The sequence below is a fragment of the Rhinopithecus bieti genome, unplaced genomic scaffold, assembly GCF_001698545.2.
Source record: "Rhinopithecus bieti isolate Rb0 unplaced genomic scaffold, ASM169854v2 scaffold_33374, whole genome shotgun sequence".
Classification (NCBI taxonomy): domain Eukaryota; kingdom Metazoa; phylum Chordata; class Mammalia; order Primates; family Cercopithecidae; genus Rhinopithecus; species Rhinopithecus bieti.
This window is the reverse complement of record NW_016814428.1, coordinates 1,612,989-1,628,015: the sequence shown is the minus strand read 5'-3', so window position 1 is coordinate 1,628,015 and position 15,027 is coordinate 1,612,989. Positions and strand designations below refer to the sequence as shown.

Sequence of the window (15,027 nt, the reverse complement as noted above, 5' to 3'; positions counted from 1 at the left end):
AAATTCCAATCTGAGCTTAAAACGCAAAGTGTTTTGTTAAATCCTCTGACTGAGAACCTGCCAGTTCTCGTGCTTATTAAGCACGACACTCCATAAGCTCAAACCCAGCTACCTTTGAACAAGGAGAACTAATGGAGGTCGTCCTGATAAGCAGCAAATTAGAGCCTCAGTCATCATTGCTCAGACGAGATTCAAATGCCTGTCTCAAGACACCACATGGAGAGTGAGAACTGCGGGATTCAACAGGAGCAGACAGCACACATCACTTCACACTCGATGATAAATAAATACCAAGTAGACTCCAGCATTCCCCAGAACGTGTACAGAATGAAGGTTCCAAAGATTTAAGATAAAATCTTGACTACTTAATTAGCATAATCCCCACGGTCAGAAATAATTTCTTATTCATAATGGTGCTTTATGTCCCTGTAAAAGTTACCTTTTAATATCCAAGTTGACATGCCTTGCAATGATGTTAAAAGGATTATGGAAATATGACGTGCAACAGGCTCTTTGCCTGCACAAAGGCCTTTGGGTACATTTTTTTAGTGTCCCATGTAGACCACTGCTCTCGTTTTATAGTTTTGGCTGGGGTATTAATACTGTGTCTGTAATGAGCCAGACACTAGAAAACAAGTATAAAACTGATCGTTCATAGCAGGAACTTTACAAAAATGCAAGTCTTGCACAACATGAACTGTCTAATGCAACACCCGGCATCAGCATCAATATGGAAATCTGACATATAGCAGCCTATACAAAGTGTCCTCCAAAGTGTCCCTGAAGTATTGATTTCCACAGTAATGAAACAGCAGCAGTGAGCAAACATCAACTATAATCAATGAAGTCCTTAGGCCCTGGTATTTAACATGAAAGCAAGTGAATACCCATTACATAACAAAATATCAGATGCCCCTGGAATTAAGTAAAAGACCTGGGAGAATTTTATTCTATCCACCAAAGGCCATAGATTCCATAATTTGCAGTCATGCCTACATGGGTGTACTTGCATCTCAGGATCTTAATAAAAAAGGAATGTGGGGGAGGAGGGAAGGTGCATGTGTAGTGTAGAAAACCACCATCTCCACTTTGGGACATGATATAGCTCACCGCCTATAGGAAAGTCGCAGATCTAGGCCACATATCTATACCGTATAAACATCATAACTGAGTTCTGATGTGTATGCTAAGAGAAGCTACATGAATGCAGAGAAATTCATTCATGTAGCTTCTTTTCTCTTAGCATTTAGCCTCGTATTGACGTTTTCTGGCCCATCTTTTGTATACTAGATTCCTCTTCAAATACATTCTTCTCTTTGTGAACTTTGAATGAGTCTAATATAATACCAGGGGCCCTGATATTTGACATCACAGTGATGATCCAGGGACATTGCAACATGCTAACGTACCTGCAAAAGCATCTGAGGAGCAGTCAATGCTTTCAGTTGTCAGTTTATTGAAGTACATTTTTACCATAATGTATTGGCTTAAAGTTTCATAATTCATACAGTCCTTGTTTAACTAGGGTGTGTTCTTTCTTGACCAGAGCACATGAAGGTGTTTATTGCATTGCAAAATGACATTTTGAAAATCAAACTAGCAAGGGAAGTGCAGAGATCACCTTTCCCATTGCCTTGAAATTCAGTCAGCTTATAAACTTGGGGCTAAAGCAAAAGAGAAACTGACCCTGGTTTTCGTCACTCTGTGTCCCTGTTTATAAATCATTTATATCACAGAGCTGAAATTGAAGCCTTCCTTCAGATACTGTCTGTAGCTCAGTGGGCTTTGCTTTAATAGCTTCCCTGGGTATAAGGTAAGCCTGCATTCCAAACATTTTCAGAGCTGCCATTTATCTGGCTTCAAAACTGTTTACAGAAACCCCAGTGGACAGCAGATTAAATGCTTTATTCTGCTCCTCCATCTCCTTCTTACTCATTTTACAAAACAGGTTTACCTTTCCAAGCTCTTTAGAAAAAGGTTCTAATCACTAATTTATCAGTTACCAAAATATTGAAATCAGCTTCAATAGACCTTTCATAATAAGAAAAACTCCATTGCCTAAGCAAGAGAAGCTGAAAGTATGTATTTTCAAGCACTGAAAACTGAGTTACGCTGCATAAAAGACAGAACTCAAATTGCTTTGTAGATACCGAGTTTTTTCGTCATTGTTGTCATCACCACCAGCATCATCATCATTACCATCCTCAACATAGCTAGCACTCACCAAAGGCCATCTGTTTACCAGGTACGCTCCCAGTAGGTTGCTGAGTCTGAATTTTCTCATCCCATAGCCCAAGGAGGAGGGATGAAAGAAAGTCACAGGTTATGAACAAGGCCACAAAGGTCACGATGATGGCAATTTTTTTATTTTATTTTTTATTTTTGAGACGGAGTCTCACTCTGTCGCCCAGGCTGGAGTGCAGTGGCTCAAACTTGGCTCACTGCAACCTCCACCTCCTAGTGATTCTCCTGCCTCAGCCTCCTCAGTAGCTGGGACTACAGGCGTGCGTCACCATGTCCAGCTATTTTTTGTATTTTTAGTAGAGAAAGCATTTCACTATGTTGGCCAGGATGGTCTCGATCTCTTGACCTTGTGATCCACCCACCTTGGCCTCCCAAAGTGCTGGGATTACAGGCATGAGCCACTGCGCCTGGCCGATGATGGCAATTTTTACCTGCCTCCCACCACTCATTTTCTGCTCACTCTAGATTTAGAAATTTGTCAGGGTTTACAGTGAAAATGTGTCTTTGTACTAGTTTTCACACTATGGTGAAAAATAAAAAATCTTTTCCTGAACCTTAGAGACATTTTTCTCCTTGAAATTGAAGTTGCAAATGTTGCTTCAGCTTTAGCCCCATGAGGATTCTGCCTGAAGGCTTCAGGTCTTATTTCTCTGATGTGTCAGTCTGTCAATTGTAGCCACTAACTCCTGACCTTGAATCAGACAAAACTCCACAAAGACAGCAACAGAAAAAAGCATAGCAGGCTGGAAGTCATGTGGGAGTGGAGTCAGACCTCACTACCCCTATGAAATCTACAGGAATGACAGGGAGCTGCTTTTCATGCTTTCAACATCATATGACACTTTGTAGCAGTTTGGGGTCAAGGCACTTATAATTACTTGTATTTTGTCTTGAACATTTCTCGAAGAAATTGTTCATTAAAAACATCTCTATTTAAAGCCATGGACTATTTTCCAGTTATGCCTGGTGCACATACGCCTGTTTAATATGTATGCCCTTTAAGAATTTTCATCTGCTTATGCAACAAATAGAGTGACCTCCTCCTGAAGACCAGGCATTGTGCTAAACACTGGGCATGCAATGTTGAAGACACACTTCCTGCCTTTAGAAAGCCCAAAGTCAATTAGGGAGACGTGCAAGGAAGCAGGCGATTACCTGATTGGCAAGAATTCCACTGTGGAGTAGACCTTATTCATTCGCTTCTGCAAAGGTATAGCTACAGTACACTTAGAATACAAATTACCCTGTTAAAGATGATCCCATCTGCATGTACGAAAGTGCTTTTGAAGTATAAAGCATCATACAGATGTGAGTTTAATCAATATTCTTAGATTGTCTAACATTAACCATGAAAAAATATAGCACTGGAACACTTTGCCTATGCTTTTTTTTTTTTTTTTGAGACGGAGTCTCGCTCTGTCGCCCAGGCTGGAGTGCAGTGGCACAATCTCGGCTCACTGCAAGCTCTGCCTCCTGGGTTCACGCCATTCTCCTGCCTCAGCCTCCCAAGTAGCTGGGACTACAGGTGCCCACCACCACGCCCGGCTAATTTTTTTGTATTTTTAGTAGAGACGGGGTTTCACCATGTTAACCAGGATGGTCTCGATCTCCTGACCTCATGATCCGCCCGCCTCGGTCTCCCAAAGTGCTGGGATTACAGGCGTTAGCCACCGCGCCCGGCCGCCTATGCTTTTTTTATCATATAATTTTTAAATAGTCAAAAGTGATTTTTTAATATGGCTAAGTTTCCTTTTGACGTCCAGTGTCTTCACCTAGACCTCAAAAGCCATTTCCTTATGGGTCAACTCTACAATCAGGAGAAACCAGATATAGCCTGTAATCCCAGCACTTTGGGAGGCCAAGGTGGGTGGATCATCTGAGGTCAAGAGTTCGAGTTTGCCAACATGGTGAAATTCCATCTCAATTAAAAATACAAAAATTAGCTGGGCGTGGTGGCACACATCTGTAGTCCCAGCTACTTGGGAGGCCGAAGCAGGAGAATCACTTGAATCCAGGAGGCGGAGGTGAGCCAAGATCAGTGAGCCAAGATCACACCTCTGCACTCCAGCCTGGGCGACAGAGCAAGACTCTGACCAAAAAAAAAAAAAAAAAAAAAAAAAAAACCAGATATCCTTGGGTTCTTAACTCCAAACTTAATCTGGTATTCTGAGGTCACATGTATTCCACAGGAAAAATGCTTCTGTGTCTCTTCAAAGAGAAGGAATTATAAAGATTGCTTCACTTAGTTATCTTCAGATAATAGAATCTTCCCTTCCCTCTGCTTCCAACCAGACAAATAAATTAATAGAGGCTAAAACCTACTTGCTCTTGTGGAATAAAAATGATGATATGGTTGCTATTTTTAATCCTGTAATGTCTTCCTTTTCAAGAATGTAAAAGATCTCTTAGTAAGGTAGATTGCATGATTAAGTTACATATAGCTAAGTTTCAGCAGGTCCCTGAAGTCATGTTGACGTAGAGTTATTTTTGAAATAGCAGTACTTGGGAGCGTAACACATGTAATTTGTCACGACAACTATATAAAGTCTTGTGATTTTTCATCTAAGATTATGTGGGATCCACGTCAGCCCATTTAAATAGCTTTACATGCCATACACATTCCCTATGTTAGTTTCAAAGACTTATAGAAGATCTTATTAAAAAGGATACTGACTGCTCTTTGCTGCAAAAAAAATTGCTCCATATTTCATGTTCTACCCCAAGCTACCACAAGAGGGCATGCTTCCCCCAAAATATATGCAAGTAGGTAGTACCATCGAGTTCTACAAATAGAGAAAACAGTATTTGCAAGATATTTCATGAGTTTCTTTGGCCTGGCTAGGAAATATTTACATTAATATCTGATTATAAGATGATATTTTATTTTCTTCACTGTTTTCTCCGATTTTGAATTTTATAGGGTATTAACCAATGGATTGGATGACAACCAAAAACTGTATATATTTTTTAAGTAAATGGCTTTTTGTTTTGCTTTTGGTTTATGACTAGCATTCTCTAATAAATTTGTGGTTCATTATGTTCCATAGGGCTTTTTTGAAGAAGAAGAAGGTAAAGAGTATATTTATAAAGAGCCTAAGCTGACAGGTCTGTCTGAGATTTCCCAAAGACTACTCAAGCTCTATGCAGATAAATTTGGAGCAGACAACGTGAAGATAATCCAGGATTCCAACAAGGTAGAGGAAAATCAGTTTTCATGCAAGTACTAACAATTGACTGAGTTTTTTATTCTTTAACCACATTAAGTTTTCATTTTCTGCCTGATGATGCAAAGTAAACTACTAAAACGATTTTAGATGTTTTGTTTGTTTGCCTATTGGTTGGTTAGTTGGTTAGTAATTTGAGGGGAGAAGAGTCAAAAACATTATATGTGTTTATTTGGGTAACTTTTAAAAAGATCTGAGTAAATTCTCTATGTCTCCATTGGTTATTTGCATTTGAATAGCAATCAAACCCTTAAAGTAATTGGGCTCAGTGGTGGAACTGGAGAAAACAGCAAATTGAAAATATTTATTCTGTCAGGGAAGTCTTCCTAGGCGTATTAGTCAGGGCTCTCTAGAGGAACAGGACTAATAGAATAGATGTATATATGAAAGGGAGTTGATTAAGGAATACTGACTCACACGATCACAGGGTGAAGTCCCACAATAGGCCATCTGCAAGCAGAGGAGCAAGGAAACCAGTCTTGTGTCCCAAAACATCAAAAGTAGGGAAGTTGACAGTGCAGCATTCAATCTGCGGCTGCAGGCCCGAGAGCCCCTGGCAGATCACTGGTGTAAGTCCAGGAGTCCAAAAGCTGAAGAACTTGGAGTCTGATGTTAGAAGGCAGGAAGCATCCAGCACAGGAGAAAGATGGAGGTCAGAGATTTAGCCAGTCTAGTCCTTGCACATTCCTCTGCCTGCTTTTATCCTGGCTGTACTGGCAGCTGATTAGATGGTGCCCACCCAGATTGAGAGCAGGTCTGCCTCTCCCACCCAGTTCACTGACTCAAATGTTAATCTCCTTTAGCGACACCCTCAATGGACACACCCAGGAACAATACTTTGCATCCTTCAATCCAATCAGGTTGACATTTAATATTAACCATCACACTAGGCCACACCGATTTTGAAAGCTGTCCCCTATAATAGAGGCAGACTTGCCAGTTACATTACATTAACCTTTGAACATTGTTACCCTCCTCTTGGCTCCAGAAAGCAAATACTTACCTCTTCTTCTAGATTACTCAGCATCTTCTTATGCACTCTTGTTCAGTTAGCCAACTTCTATCAAATGCCTACTGAATGCCAAGCCCAGAACTGGAGATGAGGCACACAGGGTCTCTTCCTTCTGGAGCTCACAGTTCACATGGGGCTAGGGGACCTGTGCAAACAGCCAATTAAATAGATTACAATCAAGTATCACCAGAGAGTCAAAGTCCAAGTTGTACAAGGAAAGCTCAGGGCAGGGACCTCTCTTAACAGCTCATTCTTGGTTGGGCAGCATTACATAGAAGGGATGATGTTTGAGTTAGTTTGCTGGAAGCAAAGAGCATGCTGAGAAGCCCAGCACATGCAATGATGGGGAGGAATGAAAGAGGGAGATACGTTTAGAGAATGGCAGGCCTTTGAAACACAGGTTGGATAGAAGACTGTGGCAGAAGATGGAGCTGGAAAAGATGGTTTTTGCCCAATGGCATACAGTCCTATTGGGCTATAGAAGTCTTTTTTTTTTTTTTTTTTTTTTTCTGTCCTCTTTTACAAACTTAAGTTTGGAGGCATCTGGGCATGAAATCCCTGAGTCTGGGCAGAAATTTTTGTGGATGCGTTCATCATTCTCCTTCTCAGCTTGATGGCTACAGTCACCTTCCCCAGAAAGGCAGGCAGCTGGAACTACTGTGTTACCGGCTCTCCAAAGTAGAAAGTATGCACAGAGTTCCTGGGGCAGCGTGGGGGATGAGAAAATGCCAAATTTCGTATCAGAACAACTTGAGTCTTCATTCCACCATCCCACCACCTATCAGCTGATGATCTTAGATAAATTAGTTGATCACTCTAAATACTCTATTTTTGATCTGTAAAATGCTTACAATTATACCCACCTTATAGTGTAATTAGTAGTAGCATTACAAATAAATTCAGGAGGTCCCTCAAATCTCTGGGACTGGATAGGCAGCGGATGGGTAGACAGATGGAGAAAACTGGAAGAATTTTTAAAATTCTTTGAGGTTCCATTAGAAAAGAAGCTGAGAACTCCATCTCTTCCAACTCCAAAGGAGAGCAAGTATGATTTCCCGGATCTTCTTAGTACCCCCAGCCTGTCTTCCTTGCTATTTGTCAAACTCACTCCCCAAAGCAGAGTTGATTTTTTTAAAAATGCGCAGGATGACTTGTTACAGATTAGAGAAGGATCCTGACATTAAAACTACAAAATTTTGCAATCATGTAATAGGCTCATCAGCTAATCTGCTAAATAAAACAAGGAACCTCCCTCCTTGCCACAAGCCCAAAGCCAGTGGCCCCAGTCTAGACACATGGGTAAAATCATAGAGGGACCAAAATATATTTTTTAAAGGTTTTCATTTGAATTACTCTCAAGAAGCTTGCATTCTAGGGCTGGGTGCAGTGGCCCATGGCTGTAATCCCAGCATTTTGGGAGGCCAAGACGACAGATCTCTCAAAACCCTCTGTACTAAAAATACAAAAATTAGCTAGGGGTGGTGGCACATGCCTGTAATCTTAGCTACTAGAGAATCTGAGGCAGGAATATCACTTGAACCCAGGAGGCGGAGGTTACACTGAGCCAAGATCGTGTCACTGCACTCCAGCCTAGGAGACCGAGCAAGACCCTGTCTCAAAAAATAATAACAATAATAATGAATAAAATTAAGAAATAAAAGAAGTTTGCATTCCAGACAAAGGTGATTGAACATTCATTACAGCGAAGAGAGAAAATAAAGGACTAAATAACATGCCACAACCAGGCACATCTGGAAGAGCCTCAGCTACTTGGTGAGCTGGCTCCAATCCCCCCTCTACAGACCAGGCTGCTCAAGTGCAATCCAACCTTTATTCTCTCTGTGATCCTGCCCAGCTCTGAAATGATGTGACTGCCTATTTTTCTCTAAGGGGAGAGGCACAGCCTCGTTGGTATGCAAGCTGAGGGAATGGGAGCTTCCTGCTTTCAAGAGCACTCCAGGGCACACCACTCACTTTGCTCATAATCTGTTAACACAGGTAAACCCCAAGGATTTGGACCCCAAATATGCGTACATCCAGGTGACCTATGTCACGCCATTCTTTGAGGAAAAGGAAGTCGAAGACCGGAAGACAGATTTCGAAATGCACCACAACATCAACCGCTTTGTCTTCGAGACGCCCTTCACGCTGTCGGGCAAGAAGCACGGTGGAGTGGCAGAGCAGTGCAAGCGACGGACGATCCTGACAAGTAGGTGCAGGCAGCCGGGCCACATGTGTGCACCTGTTCCATCACAGGCCCCTTTATAGGGCTGGATCAGTAGGCATCAAGAGTTATTTCAGTCTTGCAGAGAAGTACTCAAAATGTGCTAACTTGGAAATGTTTGCCAAGGAGAGATTTCCACCTCTTTATTCTCTATTAACAGAAGTCAACCAGAGGAGAAATTGTCAAAAGAGTTGCTTTGCATACCTGTTCCCTTTAGGTTGTAAGTGTGAAGGGTCATGGGGTCAGTGCCTTGGGAAAGGCTCAAGGCACTCTGAACTTTCCTCTCTGAGTCTACCTTCAACTGTTTCAGGGTTAGCAGCTCTCATCGTGTGCGTTGGGGCGACATTCTAAACCACCACTCTGGGATTCAGATTCTTCATCTGTAGAGCTAATGCAGATGTGGATCTCCAATATCCCTCCATGCACTCTCTAGATCTATGCTGGGAGCAAGTCATCCTTTCATTTCCTCAACACACATTTAATGAGGCCCTACTAGGGGCTGGGCACTGTTCTAGGTATTGGCAACGCAAATGACACATGATTCTTGCCCTCAAGGTGCTCACAGTCTGGTAGGAGAAAGAACCAAGTAAGGGAAGAATTTCAGGTGAGCAGAGCATGAGAAATGAAACAAGAGCACCCGTGGGGGCTCCTAAGGCTGGCTGCAAGGTGAGCAAGGGCATTCTGGAGGAATGATCAGTAACCCGCTTTTAGAGCGGGGCCATCCCGGATTAGGCTACAGCCTAATTAGCTAATCTAGTAGCACTGACGTCTAAACTGTGACAAGCATCTGCCTTCAGCAAATGTATCCAAAACTTTTGAAATAAAAAAGCCACAACAAAGCTGTATCAATCTATACTGTTTGGCATATATTTAGGCATTCTGTATTGTGGGTTAGTGTAGTTTTTATATGAATTACAAGTTGCTGTGGAAACTTTAATCTTTTCAGTGTTTAGAAATTCTAAAGGTTGGCCGGGTGCGGTGGCTCACGCCTGTAATCCCAGCACATTGGGAGGTGAAGGCGGGCGGATCATGAGGTCAAGAGATCGAGACCATCCTGGCCAACATGGTGAAACCCCATCTCTACTAAAAATACAAAAATTAGCTGGGCGTGGTGGTGCACACCTGTAGTCCCAGCTACTCGGGAGGCTGAGGCAGGAGAATCACTTGAACCCGGAAGGCAGAGATTGCAGTGAGCCAAGATCACACCACTGCACTCCAGCCTGGCGACACAGCGAGACTCCATCTCAAAAAAAAAGAAAAAAAAGAAAAAAACTCTAAAGGCCTAAAACAGCCCTGAGAATGAGAGCCTGTTAGCAGTGAAGGCAGAAGAGCACACCAGGTCAAAGGAGTTTGGGCAAAAGCTAAGAGGTATGAGAGAGGATGGCACCTAGCAGAAAAAGTAACTCCCACACATTAAAAGCATACAGAATGGAAGGTGCCACGTGCCGTGAAATGATAGGTGATTCTCTGGTCCTTCAGGGAAACCCTTGACTCTTCACTAATCCTCAACCTTGAAATCCCTTTTGTATGGCTTTTGTGCAGCGAGTCACCTGTTCCCCTACGTGAAGAAGAGGATACAAGTCATTAGCCAATCGAGCACAGAACTGAATCCAATTGAAGTGGCAATTGACGAGATGTCCAAGAAGGTTTCTGAGCTTAATCAGCTTTGCACAATGGAAGAAGTGGACATGATCAGACTGCAGCTCAAGCTGCAAGGAAGTGTCAGTGTGAAGGTAAGTAAGCATTGCTCAGGGCTGAGATGCACATGGCCAATGAAACTGGGTGGAAAATGCCCTGGGAACTTTGTTTACAAAGAATATAAGTAACATTTTTCTGTCTGTGAGAACACCTTTATCTGGGTCTTTAAAATTGCTTTGAGTTGTCAATGTGCATTAACGTTACTCGAAACCCTGTAGATATCCCTTTCTTAGGTTGAAAAAGAATGTATTGTTCCTCCACTCTGCTATCCCATCTTCTATGGATAACTGTGCTGTATATCTGTATACTAACAAATGAATTCACTAATGAAGAAACAACACATTCTTGTACATATCTGTCATTAAGGGCCTTAAAAAATTGTTCTGAAACAAATCCAAAAAAGAATGATTACTAGTTCATAAAAGGTGCATATATGTTTATCTGTCTGGCAGAGCTGTGACCGGAAGCAGCTGGCATGCTCAATGAGTGATTGAGGAGGATAGAGTAAATAAACTGTTCCCAAAAGTGTGTGCAGCATTTGGGAAAGCCAGAAAGGACTGGCATAAGGACTGGCAGCACTCAGGCGGGGTGACCAGCCTAGACCTGAAGATGCAAGCAGAGGAGCGTTAGTGGAAGCAGACAGGGGAGCTGAGGTCCGTCTGATGCCAGACAAGTAGACAGGAGTGGCTTCAGCTGGCGAGAGGGAGGCTTCTGCAAGGAGGAAGCCTGGGGCCTAGTACTCTGACCAGAGCCAGGCAGGCGAGGTGAGTAAGGCACTCACTTCGGGCACAAAATTAAAAGGGAGCCCCAAGTAACTCAGGAATAAGGCATTCATTTTTATTTATTGTATTAATAAATGGATCCTAACTATTCATAAGGAACAAAGTATTAAATTTTAAAATAAAGGAAGATCAGTAGTAGCACCCTGCACAGCTATATTGGAGCCTAAAAGCCCAAGAAGGCTGGATGCAGTGGCTCATGCCTGTAATCCCAGCACTTTGGGAGGCTGAGGCAGATGGATCACTTGAGGTCAAGAGTTTGAGACCAGCCTGGCCAACATGGTGAAACCCCGCCTCTACTAAAAACACAAAAACTAGCCGAGCGTGGTGGCGCATGCCTGTGATCCCAGCTACTTGGGAGGCTGAGGCAGGATAATCGCTTGAACCTGGGAGGTGGTGGTTGCAGTGAACTGAGATCGCACCACTGCACTCCAGCCTGGGTGACAGAGCAAGACTCCATCTCAAAAAAAAAAAAAAAAGAAAAGAAAAGAAAAGAAAAAAAAGCCAAAGGAAAAATTAATGCTATTGATCCTGACACTGACCACACTCTCCCCTTCCCTACCTCCCTTGTCTGTGTCCCCCATGGGCCAAGAAGGCCAGAAAGCATGAGAGCCATGGTCCTATGCCATACAGGATGACTTTCCTAGGCACATAGCTGAGTGGAAGGAAGTGGAGATTGGATCTGGAGAAGCAAAAGATGGTACACCCAGTACCAGTGACTGCATCTGCCACACTGGCCATGCCTGCTGGTCACAGGCCCCTGAAGTCAGCTTCCTTCTTCTTTTACCTTTTTCCTTCCCAAGCCTGACAGCCACATTAAAAGCTTCTATGCACTAAGGGATTTGGACTCCTGCACAAGTGAGGCCATCTATGTGCATGAGCATGAACTGAACCCAGCATTGTGCATTCATTCAGCAAATCTGATAAATGCCTCCTTGAGGCAGAATCTAAGCCAGACCATCAAATGGAACCCAGTGAAACAGTGAATCCGGGGCAGTGCCCACACCACCACCACTGTGGGTTATCCCTTCATAATAGTATGTGTTTATCTGAGTGTTAATAGAAAAAAAAACTAGCACTTCAAACATTTGATTTCACAAATGTTCAATTTAAATAAATATACTGGAGTTAACAGAAGTGAGTCTAGTTTCAAAAGCTATTAAGAAAACGGCAGATTCGGTGGGTGGGTCATGCCTGTAATCCCAGCACTTTGGGAGGCCGAGGCAGATGGATTGCTTGAGGCCAAGAGTTCAAGACTAGCTAGGACAATGTAGTGAGACCATCCTGTCTCTGGAAAAACTTTTTTTAAAAAATTAGCCAGGCATGGCAGCAAACGCCTGTAGTCTCAGCTACTTGAGAGGCTGAGGCGAGAGGATTACTTGAGCCCAGTAGTTTGAAGCTGCAGTGATCATGCCACTGCACTCTAGCCTGGGCAACAGAGTGAGAACCTGTCTCCAACAAAGAAAACAATGAAGAAAAAAAAAAGCAGTTCAGGTAATGTGCAGATATGGCAAAAAAAAAAAAAAAAAAATGTGAAAGGGTTGGCAAAGGACTGAAGTTTAGGAAGTTTGTCAATGAAAGGTAGAGCTCAGATTCATGCTTTATTGACAAGTTGGAGGACGGCAACTAAGTCAGGTATACAAATGAGTGGACTAGAAGGCAGGGTGTGAGATCGGGGTACCACACCACTGGTGCACAGTTGCTACTCCTTCCAACTGTGGAGAAGCTCCATGCAGAAGGTAGATCTTCCTCCACCAATTCTCTTCTCAACAGGTTAATGCCGGGCCAATGGCCTATGCACGAGCTTTTCTTGAAGAAACCAATGCAAAGAAGTACCCTGACAACCAAGTAAAGCTTTTGAAGGAGATCTTCAGGTAAGCTTCTCTTTGTTGGAATGTTCTTCCTTGAACTTCCTCAGATAGGGAGTCCTCAATCCCCCAAGAATCTATCACACCAAAACTCACTGAGGTGGCAGAGTCCATCAGCAGCCTGCCTCTGAACTCACAGTCACTGAACTCAATGCCAATTCCGAGGGCTGGTTTTTAATTTGTTTAATGCTGTTGCTAAAGGCAATTTGCAGATGCATGTGGACAGGCCCTTGACGTGAATGAGCGCCTCATCAAAGAGGACCAGCTGGAGTACCAGGAAGAACTGAGGTCCCACTACAAGGACATGCTCAGCGAACTCTCCACAATCATGAATGAGCAGGTAAGCACTCCTTGGTGCACATGCGCTATCAGTGGACAGAAAGTCCCTTTCACCCCCAATGCCAGAAGGACAGGAAAGAGGCCCTTTTCTTGCTGCAGAAATCACTGCATCAGCGCCATGTTGCTGATCCATTTTCTCTCCTGTGCACTCCACCTCTTGCCCCAAAGCAGAGGTCAGGTTGGGGAAAAATCTATAGAAAAGGATTATGAGAATCCAGATACTTTCCACAGTCCACATGAACCCTTGGTTTTTCTAGACTATGTGAGTCCCATCAAATGCTGAGGAACACTGGGTGGCATTCCCATGAGGGTTTGCTGCCACCCTCCGCCATCCCTGGTTGAGGACCGCACAACCCCAAGACCGTGATGTGGAGTCCACAGTTGAGGGGGTCTCTGCACTATACTCAGGATGAACCCCAAGACTAGTCATGGCTGTTTGCTACCAAGACTGCCTCTGTGGCAGCGGGGCCTCCGCTGATGTGCAGCATTCAGATAAAACTCAACCACCCACCCCACGAGCAAGTCACCTGTGATGTCTGGGATGTGTACAGCATGCTCTGTAAGGCTGCACACAAAATGTGGGCATTCAGTCATCTCAGTACTTTTTGGGTGGCTAAAAATCAACTGGTTGAAAGCCAAATGTTGCTTCCTGGCCGAGTTCCTAGAATTCATAAATACCCCCATGCTCTACCTGCACTTCAGCACCCGTGCTCCCCCCATACCCCCACGCTCTACCTGCACATCTCAGCACCCGTGCTCCCCCCCATGCCCTCACATTCTACCTGCACATCTCGTTACCCGTGCTCCTCCCCAGGACTTAGATGTGTTCTCTACAGAAAAACTGAGGGACAGAACTTGAATTAGCCTCCCAGTGGTGCTTCATACATGGTAGCCACCCACTGAATATGCATTTCCTTTGTTTTCCTTAAATGGCCTGGCATCATTAATACGATTCACAAACCATGAAGTCTGTTGTATGAATCTGTTTTTTCTAATTGCATTTCCCATCTTGCTGCTTTTCTTTTTTTCCATCTTCTTCCATCCTGATTTTTAACTCTCCATTGTAGCTAGAGAAGGAAATGGTTGACCGAGTTATACTGGAGAAAACGAATTGGCGTAGATAGGATTCCTCATGGAGGTAGTATTGGTTTGGGCTATTTGAGGGGTGATGGGAATTAAGTACTCAAGAGAGATGACTTGATAGAATGGGGAAAATCATAAATCTGGGAGTGAAATAAAAAGAACAAACAATGGATCTGAAAGTTCGGAAAGGTGGTGAAGGAATGCTTGTCTCCAACTGTCAATCACATCTGACCTAGAAACTTTGGACAAAAATGCTTTTCTCTTTTTCCTGGCAGCTCTGTCGAGGTCCGTGTTTATACAGCTTCTGTTCCTCTGTGTCTAGTATTTCCCTCAGTACTGTAAGCAAAAGTGGTATGTTTTTCTTTCTTTATGTCTACTCTGTCCTTTGCGGCCTTCTGGTGTACCCCTCTCTTCCTAGCCATTCAATTTCTCTAGTCACCTCCGTAGTAGCTAGTACTCTCTAAGTTTTTATTTAATTAGAACAATTCCATTTCCATTTCAAGGTAGATCAATGGGGGGGAAAAGCTTTGTGATTTTTTTTTTTTTTTTTTTTTTT

General features: G+C 43.2%; 1 protein-coding gene across 1 annotated transcript in view; it reads left to right on the top strand.

The window, feature by feature from the left end:
• The window catches only part of DOCK10 (dedicator of cytokinesis 10), a 287,983-nt gene that overhangs the window by 268,683 nt on the left and 4,273 nt on the right, over positions 1–15,027 (top strand). The window contains 5 exon segments of the mRNA XM_017850274.1: positions 5,292–5,438; positions 8,479–8,689; positions 10,247–10,437; positions 12,955–13,055; positions 13,251–13,389. Of these exon segments, the coding sequence (XP_017705763.1) occupies positions 5,292–5,438; positions 8,479–8,689; positions 10,247–10,437; positions 12,955–13,055; positions 13,251–13,389 (789 nt within the window).